The 15559-nt window shown below is 39.4% G+C and overlaps 1 protein-coding gene across 1 annotated transcript in view; it reads right to left on the reverse strand.

The window, feature by feature from the left end:
* tmem132e (transmembrane protein 132E) overlaps positions 1-15559 on the reverse strand; it is a gene marked incomplete at both ends in the record, with an annotated part of 141865 nt that overhangs the window by 70002 nt on the left and 56304 nt on the right. The window contains one exon of the mRNA XM_083890275.1: positions 1230-1370. Within this exon, the coding sequence (XP_083746401.1) occupies positions 1230-1370 (141 nt within the window). The remainder of the gene's footprint in view (positions 1-1229; positions 1371-15559) is intronic.

A 15559-nucleotide genomic window follows, 5' to 3' on the forward strand; every position in this document is an offset into this window, starting at 1 on the left:
TCTCAGGGGCAGGAACTGTGGAACATGAGCAGAGTGCAGTTTGGACAGTTTGAATGTACAATCGTAGAACTCCACTCCAAAGTTCATTATTTGAGTGCGTTAGTTCGACTTGGTTTTTGGTTTTGTACCATTTCCGTCAGATTAACATGTTGACATGACTTTTAAAAGCAAAAAGGTTTTAGTCAGACTAACACAATCATTTGATCAACACCATGGATCATCCACAGCACCTGAGCCATTTTAGCCAGATTAAGATGTTTAATTAGTTTTAAAAGTCGGGTTTGATTTGATTTATTTGACTGAAATGGGATTAAATTGCATTTCATCCACAGCTTTCAGTTGGATTAACACATTTAGGCTGTGGTGAACATTTCACCCTCAGCTCCTGAGCAATTGCAGTCAAATTAAGATGTTTGAATTAGTTTTAAAAGTCTGGTATTAGTCAAACTCATTCGATTTTTTGCTATACTGGTCTTAAATTGCATTTCATTGACAGATCCTGGAGTAATTTCAGTTGGATTTACATGTTTACATGACTTGGTTTACACAATAATTGGATTTTATGCTGCAGTGGACATTTTGAGATTAAGATGTTTAAATTAGTTTAAAAAGTCAGATTTTAGTCAGACTTATTCTTATTTTGACTGAATTGGGTTTAATTTGCATTTCATCCGCAGCTCCTAGGGTAATTTCAGTCAGATTAAGATGTTTCAATGAGATTTAAAAGATGGGTTTTGTCAAACGGATTAGATTTTATACTATAGTGGGCCTAAATTGCATTTCATTGACAGCTCCTTGAGTAATTTTAGTTGGATTAAAATGTTTACATGACTTGGTTTAAGTCAGACTAACACAATACTGGATTTGTTTATGCTGCAGTGGACATTTTGAGATTAAGATGCTTAAATTAGTTTTAAAAGTTGGGTTTTATTCAAACTAATTAGATTTTTTGACTGAAGTTGGCTTAATTTGCATTTCATCCACAGCTCCCGGGGTAATTTCAGTTGGATGAACAAGTTTACATGACTTTAATCCATGGCTGTGGGGGTATTGACAGAGAATGTTGTCCTCTTTTGAATCAGACAGTGACCTATGACAGTTACACACAGGGAAACCTTTTCGTCTATTGTTAAAAAAAAGACAAATACTGTTGTCTTTGAGCGAGCGAGGCTAAAATCAACATGTGTAGCAGCTGCTTCGAGGCGGGCTTTCTCGGGCTGTTGACTCACCCTTGTTTGACTGCCTTGTTCTTGTTGACCTCGATGGTGGTAATGGAGTGTTTGGCGCCAGACTGCACCTCCCAGTCCACCTTCCACTGAGCGTTCTTGGACTGAGTCTGGAGCAGGTTCACCCCTTTCTTTGCTTTGACCCTGAGTGTGAGAGAGAGAGAGAGAGAGAGAGAGAGAGAGAGAGAGAGAGAGAGAGAGAGAGAGAGAACGGGGTCAGTCACTTTTTATGAGAGCGTGTGATTTATGTGCGAGGTCAGAGGTCAACGCGGGAAAACCTCCTCCTCACGATGGCGTCACAGCAAAAGCAATTCCACAGATGAATCAATAACAGAGATGAATGAAGATGACGGAGTGATGATGCATGAGAGCCGAGGACCCCGAGGCCACGTTTGGTCACAGCAGTGAATTCATAAGAGTGCAGTTATACGCTGATACACACTGACACCTGGACACACCATGAAAACCTCCACACACGTGACCCGTGATCACAGTGAGTGTCTGTGGGTTTACTGCAGACACCACATGAGCATAATAATCTTAATTGCAAGGTGAAATCCTGCTTCTTGATGGGAATTTACCGTTTGTGCTTGAGCAGGGAACAATGTTTACACCTGGAAACTCATTCTACCTGTTGATTTTGGATATTTCAGGTGTTAAAATTGACCAAACTGTGCATTTTTATGTTATAAATTGAGTTACATGATTTACAAAGACAATTAATATTGTTTTATTGATATGTTAAAAAGAGCTCTATATACTTAGCCTTAAAACATATGCAATAGTATTTGTGTCATTGTATATTATTTTTATGTAAATATAATTATCTCTTAAATGGGCTGTTCCTGTTTTATATCTAAACATATTTTGACCTTTAAAAATGTATGGCTTTTTGTATAAAACACAATTAATGATAATATAATAATGCAATTTATTCCACTGTTTCTAATATGATCCTTGTAAAATGGTTGTATTTTAATTATTTGTTTGTTTTAATACGCTGTGCAGCACTGCAAATCATAGTATTTTCATAAAGAAAGCTTCACTTGTGGATTTACAAACAATTAAGATAATTCCATCTGGTATAAATTGGTTGTTAAAGCAAAATTTTATATGAAAATAACTTAACTGGGTAAAATACTTTGACTTTCTGTGGCTCTAAAATAATATACTCTTGTTTTAATCATTTAATTTAATTAAAATGTCTATGTAAAACTAGCTGTTTTATATACTGAGCACTTTTCTGTTTTAAGTCCTATGTAAATTAATCCTTCCTCACTTACTTTCAGGATCTTTATCTCTGCAATAGATTTGCTGGTCCAACTTTATTTTTTTAATACATCTAAATATTTTATTCACTGTAGCTCCAGCGTCCAGAGAGAAATTGATTTGAACTTAAACTCAAGTTAAACTTTGCAGCTGCTCACAGAGGATCAATAACGAAAGCAAAAAAAAAAAGGACTACTTCATTACAGCTACGAAAAAATAAAACTTAACACAGAATTAAGTTCATTTGAGGGGAAATTGTACAAGACGGAGAAATCTGCTTTGCTATTAATAATGACAGCAGCAGACCAGGCGTCTGCTCAAATCACTGATAATGAATGTGAAATGGCAGCCGTCCACTGTGGCTTCAATATTCTGCCAGTGTCTGCTCTAATTTGACGGCCTTTACAGCTTAAAGCGTAAATATTGTGCTTCTCACTCTATTGCCGTAAAGACCTCACGACGGCCTCCACAGTAAATATTATTGACGAATAATATATCTGACCACCACTTTCTGTGAATATTAACGTGGAATATTCAATTTCTAGTGTAGGAAATGAATGGGTAAAACCATCCAACAGATGAAAAGTACACCCAAGAGTAAACTAAATAACATATTCTTGTTTTGATCATTAGCTATAATGTGTGTAATGTAAATAATGTACTTTATTTCTATTTCTATAGCCCTTTACAACAACCCTCAGGTGACCAAAGGGCTTTACAAAATAAAAGCATTACACACATTAAAAACACACAGAGTCAAAACGAATTCATGAAACATAAACCAAACATGAAAATACCAATTAAAAGCACACAAGAATAAAAAGAATAAAACTGCCAATGCACTACTTTTTTCCATTTTAAGTTTGGATTGAAAAAGGCCCTAAACATTAGTTATGCTAGTGGTCACATTAAACACATTCTCACAGGGCCAAAATATTTAAATAAATGGCATTAAAGATTCTGCATTTATAAATATGAACCACTAGATGGTACAATATATTGTTTCATAGTTTAAAACAAGGTATAGCAATGAGTTGTGTCAGGTTTTTGTGTTAGTATTGCCAACAGCTATGCTAGTGGCCTCAAGATTAGCTTAAACACATTCTCACTGGTCAAAAGTATTTAAATAAGTATGTTTAAACTTATTTAAACGGATAAAAGTCTCTTGCAGTTATAAATCTTAACCACTAAATGGTACAATATACTGTTTCATAGTTCAAAACAAGGTATAGCTATGAGTTGTGTCAGGTTTTTGTGTTAGTATTGCCAACAGCTATGCTAGTGGCCTCAAGATTAGCTTAAACACATTCTCACTGGTCAAAAGTATTTAAATAAGTATGTTTAAACTTATTTAAACGGATAAAAGTATCTTGCAGTTATAAATCTTAACCACTAAACGGTACAATATACTGTTTCATAGTTCAAAACAAGGTATAGCTATGAGTTGTGTCAGGTTTTTGTGTTAGTATTGCCAACAGCTATGCTAGTGGCCTCAAGATTAGCTTAAACACATTCTCACTGGTCAAAAGTATTTAAATAAGTATGTTTAAACTTATTTAAACGGATAAAAGTATCTTGCAGTTATAAATCTTAACCACTAAACGGTACAATATACTGTTTCATAGTTCAAAACAAGGTATAGCTATGAGTTGTGTCAGGTTTTTTGCGTTAGCATTAGTAACAGCTACGCTAGTTGTCGAAATATTTCTGGATGTTTTAGCATCTCTGCCAAATATGAAACAGGCTAAAAAGAATAAACTAGAAACAAGAAAGAAATTACCGTGTTCTGCCAAGTCTTGTGTTCCCACTGATGAAAACCCACAAAATTGCAGAGTCATTTGAGTGAATGTTAACTGCTAACTACAGTGGGGTTTTTTTGACTTGTGGGAAAGGGATAAAAGTCTCTCACATGTTAGCTACTTGATATTGGAACACTGCATGTGTCATAGTTTAAAGAAATTCTCAACAAAATATAGAGCTCATTTGTGTGTTGTGTGTTGAAATAAGAGAGTGGTGAAGACATTACCATGTTCTGCCAAGTCCTGCGTTCCCACGAATGCTAATCGTAGCCAAAGCTGATTAAAAAAAAATCTGTTTAACCCTAGAAAACAATTGCTGGGTGGTTTTCAAAACAAAAACATTTATGTGATTTTCATGAAAACCAAGTTTTCATCTTCATTTATTTTATTTTATTTTTTACATTTTTTGTTCCCAAATTCCTAATTTTCCAGTCATTTTGGAGCATTTTTATATGGTCCCCTCATGATGCTTTTCTTTCATTTTGTTAGACATGACACAGTTTAAAATAAAAGAACACTACTCAAATTTGTCATGAATTGTCATGTTTTTATATATTTTGATGACAAGTACTTTTTATTGGGTGTATTTATTATCCGGCGTCAGTGATGGTGTTTTGAATTTGAGCGATAGTGTTCTCGGGTTAATCCCAGATTTCAATGTTTTTTGAGTATGATTCTCTCACAGTAAAATGTTTGGAGATATCAACAAAATGTAGAGACGCTTGCTAACAGCTATGCTAGCGGCCAAAAATTAAACAGCCAAAGAAGAAGAAACTAGAGCTACAGCCAATAAAAGAGTAATTTAACCAGAAGTGAATGCAGAATAAACACATTCTCACTCTCAAAAACCACTGCAAACATGAGATTAAACTATTTGTTGACCAGTGGGAATCAACAGGAAGTTAAATAAGATAAATACGAGCTGGTTCACTGCATTGTTTAATAGTATGAATGAGGTAAAAACCAAATGATTTGTGGTTTTGTGTCAACATCAGCTCATTGCTAACAGCTAAAGTTGTATTTATATGCTGTGCAGCACACGTAGCACTGTGCTAAAGGTTAATGAATCCACTGGCTGAATCCTAAAACAGCAGGAGGAGGAGGTGGAAAACAAAAGCTCTTTCCATTTACTCAGAGAGTCTGCTCGGATTATCTGACCACGCGGCCACGCCTGACTCCACTGCGCCCCCGCGCTGGTCCGCCGAGGAGCAGAGCCAAAAGAGATTATTGATCTGACGCTCTCGTTTTCATGAAATACAAGACGGGGATGAATTATTAACATATTTGGCTTTTTGTTTGTCTGCTTTGTGAGACTTTCGAGACAATCAGACATTGATAACTGCACAGAGGAGCGGGGAGGAGCGATAATGGGTTTGAGAGGAAGAAAAAAAAAAAAAATCAGCCTGAGACTCTGAATGGTGAAATAATCACCGCATCAGTGCATCTGCACGGACAAACTCCGTGGACAAACTGACCGAGTGCGTTTCCTGAACCGCATCTCCCATCTCCAAAAGACTCTCATTCACATTCAGCTGAAAAAGTTGGAGGCTCTCTCAACACCTTTCCACAATGTTCCAATTTATTCCGCTGACAGATAAAAGTTCCCCGGTCCAAACGGACAGGTTTCCATTTGCTGCACTGACCGCTCAACCGTGATTCTCTCTTTTTTTGTGTGTGTGTAAAGAAAACAAACTGAGTTTCAGCCAAAGATGCTTCTTCTTCTCTTTCTCACTACAGTCAGAGAAGAGACACATGATCCGTTTGTTACAATAAAACCAGCAAAAAAATCATGAATAAACTGCTTTTATTCCGTCTAAATTAAACATTTTCTGATCAAATAACCTAAACATGGTCATACTCAGAATAGCAGAGGAAGACATTTGGATGTCATGAGTGTCTGTTTTTGTGATTTCTGTGATTCTATTTAAACTTTATTCGACGAGGAAGCCACATTGAGATTAAAATCTCATTTTACATGTTTTGTCATCAGTATCAGAACCAAACATGTTTTTTCTGCTCTCTTGATTGTTTGATCACCACAATTTTCCCATTATTCTGTCAGAAAATGTCAAATTAAACAGTTTTCTGGGGCTGCAACGATTATTCAACAGCTAAATTAATCCCCAACTACTTAGATAATTGATTTTTCCATAATTAAAACCTTGTTTCTTTGCTCCATATGACAAAGAAATCATTCAAACCAGTAATTACGGTTTGTGGACAAAACAAAGACAATTGAGAATCTCCATTTCCAGGTTTTGGGAAACACCAATCAACATGTTTCATCATTTCGTGGACTAAACAACAAATAATCAACATATTAATCATATTAATTTCCCCTGGTTGTTTATGTCGACGACTGCATCATATTCCATACAATGTAAATATGGATATGAGAGTGGATATACAGCCGGATAAGTGAATTAATTTTGTCTTTTTATCAAAATTAACGTGGCAAAAGTGTTAAATAAAACATGTTCAGCTGCCGTCATGTGACCTGTACTGTGTTCATCACACACCCCAGAAAAGTCAGAAACACCCACGCGGTGACTTTTAGCACAAAGGTTAAAGCTCTCAAACGGTGAGTACGTGATTGTTTTGGTCAACATGTTGTCAGAGATGAACCAAAACCACAGAAAACTGCCAAAGAAATTAACGTTATTAGTCATAGAGCGAGGTGAATTAGTAAGTCACAGCTGTGATATCTGTCTACGATATCTCCGTAACTGACTCTGGTACAAATCAAAATTTTTTCCTGTTATTGCAGCCGCTTTTGTCTCCTTTAATCAAATCCTCGCTACCGCGCTTTCGAGAAAAGATGGTAATTATCTGATGCGGCGCCGTCAACAGGAGATGAAACAGAAATATGTAACGTTCAAAAGAGAGAAAAAAATCACCCAGATCGAGAGTCTTCCCTTTGATGTAAGCAGGAAAAAAGGGGGGAGACATTAATACCCGTGCACTCGCAGCAAACGAGGAGGTGACCCAGTTGCTACGGTGAATACTGTAAAAACACCTTATTGTCGGGCAAAACCATGACCCATGCATTTCTCTGTGTGTATGTATATACACTCAGGATGGTGTATGGTGCCAAATGAATCCAGCTCCATATCTAAACTGTGTTAATGCTGATTAATCAAAGTCATAATAACACACACCAAGATTCTGCTGCTGCTGCTGCTGCTGCTGCTGCTGCTGCTGCTGCCACACAGGGAAAGTGGAGGAGCAGCGTGAGCCACTTGAGTTGAGACAGAGTGATGACTTACTGAGCCCACACAGATGCTTCCTGCCATGGCAACACCTATTAGTGCTGCGAGTCTGCTGATGGAGCGTTAAACAGGGCGGCTTTTTGGTCAACACATTCCATGCAGAGCTCTCTGAAGAACAACATCGATTAAAAACCAAAAACACCCGCGATGATGCTTGTACTTGTAAGGTTTCTACTTGTTTGTACTTTCAGGGTCTTAAACCTCGAACACACACCTGATTAGTTTATAATCCCTGAGGAAATAATGCAGGGCTTCAATAATGCTCCGAACCAATAGGTGGCACACAAAGAATCTAGTCTGTGGATACGCAAGAAATCCAATCCAATCAAGTCTGTTGAGGCTTACACATGCAGGAGTAATCAGACTATGAATATTGTCGGACTAAGGGCCAATTCCTATCTTAACCCTCAAGCTCAACCCTTAATCTTAACTGGCCCTCAAAACCAAGTGTTGAGGGTTATTTTGTCACTTAGAAATGGGACACCCCTTAAATGCAGATACGTCTTAAGACTGTGGGGGGCAGAATAACGCCAAAGCTGCGTCCAGTCTGTCAACTCCAAAATATAAGAAGAAGAAGAACAACTTTACGTCACGATTATTTATAACGATCAGTTTGTCAGTCAAGTTATTAGGTTGTCAGTTAGTTATAAGACGATACTCATACAAATACCACAACCACGGACATATTCAGCTGACAGTTACCACACACCACGGCTTATTGAAAAGTAAACAATAGCAAACGAACGCTTGTCCGCACCGGCCGGCTATTGACAAAAGATCGTAAAATAAAAATAAATGTTACCCAACAATGACGTCAGTAATCCATAATATGGGCCTAAACTAAGATAATACAATGGTTTTCATCATTTTTATATCTCTATTAACAAATAAAATATGATGATTTCTAGCGTACTCGTTTCGCTGCTTTCGGCGCCATCTTTGTTATGTCAAAACACGCAAAGCATTCTGGGTAGCCCTTGCTCACAAGGGTGGTCTCGGAAAATCTCAATATTGAGGACGATACAGCCCTTAAACTTGACCCTCAACTTTATTTTTCTGAGAATCGGGACAGCACTTGCACTAGAGGGAGCGCGCATTTTTGAGATTGAGGGTTAAGCAAGGAATTGGAATTCACCCTAAGGGACTAGCTTGATTTTACTCGGACTAACGTGTAACAAGACACTCAGAAAACCAAACTATTGTCTTAGTCCTACTTAAATTGGACTTTTAACATGCATGTAAATGCATTTAATAGATGATGATAATATTGTGTCGCCCGGTGATATTTCCTGTGCTACAGACAGCTGACACTCGTAAAGTAAAGACAGCTACAAAGAGGTTGGCGTACGATTGCAAACGCAAAGAAGCGCCCACGAAAAACAGTTTCAGAAGCGAATTCTACAGCTCAAAAAACATGGTCGTTCAGAAGTTCCACGTCATAACATAAATGCTCCTTGTCTCCACCCACCCCTGCTCTGCTGCTGTATACACATAAACGCTCCCTCAGCCAGGTCTGACCCCAAAAACAGTGTATCGTTTTTGTTCATAAACTAACTTTATTCATGTGTCGCTGCAAAGCCAAATCTTATCGGTCAGTCTTCCTTTGGAGATAGCATCGGGTGGGGTCAGTTGTCATAGCGCTAACTATGTTTTTTCATAAAGAGTCTGACTGCACACGTGTCTGAAGTCGACATGTTTGTGTGTCTGAGCGAAGCTCTACTTGCGCTGCTGTAACAAGAAATTTGCTCAAATAATAGGACGATTTTATAAGTCTTCAAAAAAAAACTCCAAAACTGCAGAGAATCATGGGACTTTAGCTGAGGAGGTGGTCTCTCATCCATTCTGAGGACAGATTGCGTTAATGCAGCTCAGGAAACCACCAGGTTTTTGTGATTGGATCAGAGGAAACGTTCAATGCCAGGTCAGAACGGTGTCTTAAACCCACCCGTGTGCCTCGCAAGTAAAGTTTTAAATGCTCGGCAACGAATGGTTGGACATAAAAGTGGTGTTTTGTAGGTAAATGACACTGCATTTGCCAAACAAATCATTAAAATCCTCCCCTTCGATGTTTTCTCTGACCTTTGCTCCAATTACAGCTCCCTCCGTCTCCTCGCCACAGCTCGCCGTGTCTCGGCGGTGTGCTTGTACTTGAGCATTTGGATTGCTCTCTGCTGGGCACTGGCACCGAGGCCAGCGTCCTCATGACCCATTTATGACACTCGCCGCCAGAAATCATGTCAACTGCCAAGCCACACACTGTAATTTAATCTAACTGGCTGCTGTTAATAAATAAAGTATGCAAACCGGGAGTAAATCACGTTATAGTCCCGGGTCTTTAATATTTTCCTTAATGGCCCTGTGGAAGGATATTTATTGAATAGATTTAAAGAAAAATGTCCCCACAGGCACAAGAGTCACTAAACTGGGATTTTTACACTGCATAAAGAGATTGACGTGAATTAATTTGAAAAATACTGCCAATGAAATACAATTTTAACAACCTATGCTGCATAGACGTATAATGTGGCAACAGGATCTGAGTCTTCATTACAAAATTCCCAAGCTAAGCACGTTAGATCACAACACACTGAGTCAGGGTGCATTAGCTTAGATGCTTTGATTTAAAGGTGAAGTAAGTAGTTTATAGTGCCATCTAGAGGAGAGGCTGAAATTTAGAACAAAGAACTGCTCCTCTGCTCACCCCCTCCCTTCCCTGAGCGATACGGTATCCACAGCCGGTCAAATGTCGTCCTCGTTGTCTTTCTCCGCGTCAGCAGATGAGGTTCGTGAGGCGAGGTAGAGGGCGAGCTACCGCGGCCGCTCGCCCTCTCCACTTCGTCTGCTACAGACGAAGTGGAGAGAGTGGAGGCGAGATCCGCTACAAGTAAAGCGACGCTTGATTTGTTCTCTCGCGTAGAAACATGGCTCTGGTAGAAACATGGCGTCTCTCTGCTAACAGTGGCTATGCAACCGCGGCCCGCGACCATGTTATTTTACATGACTTTTTGAAACACTACGAAAATGAAACAAAAACTATTATACAGTGATTAGACAATGCAGGAGCACATAATATGTATAAAAAAGTGGATTTTGGGTTATATAAACCCATAAATACTACACAGTGTCCCTTTAAGGGTTTTACACATACTGTCCATTAAATGTGTCCTTAATATCAATGTACTTAATATCGCCAGCCAGGTCCCATCCAAGTCCGAGTTCCGACTACAAATGGAACGCAGCACTAATCCTGACACATTGGCTTTGTTTTTTTCTACACCTGGCATTAGGATGTGTTTTCTGTGATCAGATTGTAATCAGATAGCGTCTGAGCCATTGTGAGTGCAGGTGTAAATACACCTGAGGACAGATTGTTATCCAATCTGCCAAACCACTTTGGGAGGTGGTAATCCCTCTTAGGCTAACTACGATTTCCAGCAGCAGACTACAACCTTACTTCCTGTGTGCTGCCACACATCAACAATAACAACAACGTAAGCCGCATGTGAAGTTACGCTATTTGTTGGAATCCTCTGTCTGTGGAAACCTCCCAAAGTGGTTTGGTAGATCAGATAACAATCCGTCCTCAGGTGTATTTACACTTGTACTTACAAGTGGTCAGGTGCCTTTATTTAACCAGATACACCCAACCAAGATCGAAATCTCTTTTCAAAGGCAGACACGTCATAGTATATATTAGAGTTTTTGCTCAAATCTGAACGTTCACATTCACAACTACATGTGTCCTGCATCTACATCGACTACTCTTTGAAATGGCATGGTGTATATACACTCTTAGAAAAGTCGAACCATGTAAGGTTCTTCGGCTTGTCCTCATAGGAGAACCCTATTTTTGGCTCCAGGTAGAACATTTATAAAAAAGGTTCGACCTGGAACCCTTTTGGATTGGTCTCACCAAGAACCCTTTTAAAACTCTTTATTCAGGAAAGGGGTTTTAAAGGGTTCTCTGGATATCAAAATAGTTCTTACTGGAACCATTAGTGTTCCCAAGAACCCTTGAAAAACCCTTTCTTCGGGAAAGGGTTTTTCAGAAGCAAATGGTTCCAGGTAGACCCACAGCCCTTGTAGAAGGACCCTTTTGGAACCCTTATTTCTATATATAAGAGTGGAAGGACTTCTTGTGACCACAGGCATTCCATAGAGCTTTAACACTCTAATGACCATTATCAACAACCGCCAAATGACTGTAATCGACTCTCAACTGCAGTTTCTATCACACCTTAAAGCAGCCTGACGACTGTTGTTACAGCTCAATGGAGTTTACAGTGAGCATCGTACAATTAAAGTACAATCCAGGGTTTCCCCGCAAAAACCTTCAGCACTGAAGAACTCTCTTGGATAAAGATGTCTTCAAAAATAAAAAGTCGATTTATCTCTATCTAAATTATAATTAAATCTCCTCCTCAAGAAGATTTTCAAACACTCTCTGCCGCAGGAGTTTCAATCTGACAAAAAAATAAAAAAATAAAAAAAGCCAATAACCTCTTTCACATTTCCACGGCACCGTAACGATTTCTCCCACGATTGAGGGCGACTCTTGAGTGACAAACGCGGCAACGCCCTCGGATCACAGGCAGCAATCTTATCAATCATCTCGAGCACTTTGATATCCGTGGTATTTATCTCCACTCGTAAACAGCTTTGAGGGGGAACAGAAAACCAGCAGCAAAGTCTGAGCCAGACACTGATCTTTCTTTATTTATATATTTAATTTAATTTATTGGGACGTCGGGAAAATTGGAAGAAGAGAAGCTGTGGGAAATATCACTGAGCAAATGACAAATTTGTGCAGCTGCCGGTTTGCAAACGCCAATCTGATTTATTTGTCGTAGGTGAAAATGAGCAGAAAAGGAGTGTGAGTGATAAATATGGAGCGTTAGCCAGAATTAACAACAGCACATTCCTCATTGTTAGCATCCAGAATTCCCTCACGAGGACTAAGACGAGAATAAATTCCCACCACAACGTCGCCAAGTTTTAAAAAATCAGTTTCAGTGTTCCAGTGCTCTGTAATTATTTCACACAATCGACTTAAATTCAACCAGCGGTGGTGAGTAAGCCTGATAATTACAGCCAACATTAAAAAAAACAAAAAAAAAAACACCTAATGCGGAGGTGAGATATGATCCCACTAAACCCTGCAATTACAAAAAAAAAAAAAAACGCCTTTGTGATTTCCTTTTAGAACGAATGCTTTTCAGCCTTTTGAAGCTGGAACGTTATTTTATGGTGCCTGTTTCTGTCCGTCTGCTTCTCGTTCTTCAAAACAGAACTATAAAGGCGAGCTTTTAAAGGGTAACACTGTCATTATTCTGTGGGTTTTTAACACCAGGTTCCTACGGAGAGTCTTTAAAAGAAAGAAAGAAAAAAGGTCACAAATCTTTGGTCATATTTTTATAAAAAATGGTTATCAGCTGGACACTGTTTTAATAGAGGTTAGCCACACTTTACATCGCACAATGCTCACAAAGATAATCTGTGTTAAGATTATTTAAACTTTACGGAAATGGAAGGGAGTATTATCCTCACAGCTGTCAGTATTAACAGTTTATACCAAGAACGTGATGTATTAGTGTGCCGTAGCTGCCGACCATAGATACTGGTTAAACTACACTTGCAGCCAGGGCTGGCAATGAGCTAGCTAACGTAGCTAAGACAGATAGATAAACAGCACCTTGTGTGTTCTCTGTTCAAGTTATATAGAAACTTTGATGAGCGTTACACGCTAACTGCTCTATAGGTCGCTAGGTAACCTAATTAGCTAGATAGATAGATAACCCAGCTAGCTAGCTAGCGATCTAGATAGATAGATAGATACTTTGTGTTGGGGTTTCAAATAGGGCTGTCAAACAGTGTTAAAGCACGACGCGTTTCCCTGATGACTGACCGGAAAAAGACGTGTGTGACGCAATGTTTACGTGACTCCCGATCGTTAAAATGAGTCTCTAAAGTAACGCTAAACTTTAAAAACAGAGGCACACATACCCAGTACAAGTCATGTTAAATAACATGGTCGCGGGCCGCGGTTGCATTGCCATGTTTCTACCGGAGCCTGTAAGGACAAACACGAGAGAACAAATCAAGCGTTGCTTTACTTGTAGCGGAAGTCCCGCCTCCACTCTCTCCGCTTCGTCTGATACGGCCGCGGTAGCTCGCCCTCTCCCTCGCCTCACGAACCTCATCTGCTGACGAGGACAAAGACGACGAGAAAGACATTTGACCGGCTGCGGACACCGTAGCGCTCAGGGAAGGGAGGGGGTTAGCAGAGGAGCAGTTCTTTGTTGTAAATTTCAGCCTTTCCTCTAGATGGCACTATAAACTACTTACTTCACCATTAAGTTTTTTCTATCTGTGGTTTCTGTCTGCCATTTTAAAAATGAAATAAATAAATGTGTTTTAAACAATTGAGATAATGAAGTTCTTCATCCGTGCATTGGAGCACAGTAGTCAGCACTTTGATGGCGCCTCATGTGGTTATGTTTTAATCTGAAAGCACATATTTACTTTTCTCTGTTTCCCCCCAAAAAATACAGTTTTTCACTCTGAACCAAACCTTTTATGTTCTCGATTCATCTCGCGGGCCGGGGAAAATTTACTTTGTGCTCCAGAAGCGGTCTCTTTTATGCTTTATTGATTCTGACTTGGAGCAGCAGGGTGGCGTAGAGTGTGTGAGCTTTGACGACTGAGCTCATGTTCATTTTAATGAAGGAGCACTGAAACAATGAGGCCCATTAACTGTACGCAATTAAACACAGCGGCAGCCAGGGAAACAGCTGCTGTAGACTCTGACGACACTGTACTTTGTTTGTACGATGAGTTTTTTTTCGCTCCTTTGGAATTAGAATACACCTGGAGTCGACTTTAAATCACTGCCACTGATCAACAGAGCGATGAAACCCAGCCGATGAAATATAATCTCGTCACGGTGGTAAAAGATTTTAACCCTGCCCTTCTCCTTTGGCTTTTCACAGCTGATTATATGGTTTGTGGTTCCCTTCGTGTGAGGATCTTCACACGACCTCAGGAAGCACACAAGCAGAAAATTAACTATATTGTGACGCCTGAACACGGACTTTATCTTTGGTTGCCTGAATGTGATGGAGATTCTATTTCTTTGCTTCCTATAGATTATGCTGCTCGCTGTTTTTTCTCCTCCCCGCCTTTACGGCGATGCTCAGTCACCTGACACAGCTCATTTTTTCAGTCGCCGCTGTGATGGAAGAGCTGCGATTCCTCTTCAACCAGGATTACTTCACACTTATCTCCTCCTCATCTCTCCACGTATAAAAATAAATCAATAAGAATAAATCATAGCGGGGAATATGGTCATTTCTCAAATATAAAGAATGGTGAGTTGGCATTATTTTTGGTCCTTTGCTCAGTGGTTGTGTGGCTCCACTGATCAATGCGGTTTCATATAGAATGCCTTTGTTGTCTTATGGGGATTTTCGGGTTCAAAAGGCCAAACACAAGATCTGTGAAGCCACTGTGACGCTGATCTTTGGTCACAAACATCTAAACAGATAATCTGTGCGTTTCCACTGGTCATAAAACCCACTAACACCCACTAACATCTGGTATTTGACTGCAATGGAGACAGATACGCTTTGGCATTTACTCCCAGGTTAAATGACGCTGTTTTTTATCGGCAGTGATGGAAAGACGACACATGCATGGGTGGATGTGCTCATTTTGCAGTCTGCTAGAAAACCTATTTACAGAAATGTTGGTACGCTTTCTGGAAATGCAATAAAACCCTATAAAATATGTTGAATCACTCAAACCTTCACTTCACAGAAATGGTCCAACTTACAGCTTGCTTTTGGGGGGAAAACTGACAAACTGACTGAAAGCGCCAAAGATAAAATAGATAAAAAAGATCTTCCAAACTCTCCCCGCTCTGTTTCTGTCTCTGTCACTTACTCACAAGGGCAGCAAATCACGACTAACGAGAAGCCCCTGATTTCTGAATTGATGA

The sequence above is a fragment of the Microchirus variegatus genome, assembly GCF_963457635.1.
Source record: "Microchirus variegatus genome assembly, chromosome: 5".
In the NCBI taxonomy this organism is placed as follows: Eukaryota; Metazoa; Chordata; class Actinopteri; order Pleuronectiformes; family Soleidae; genus Microchirus; species Microchirus variegatus.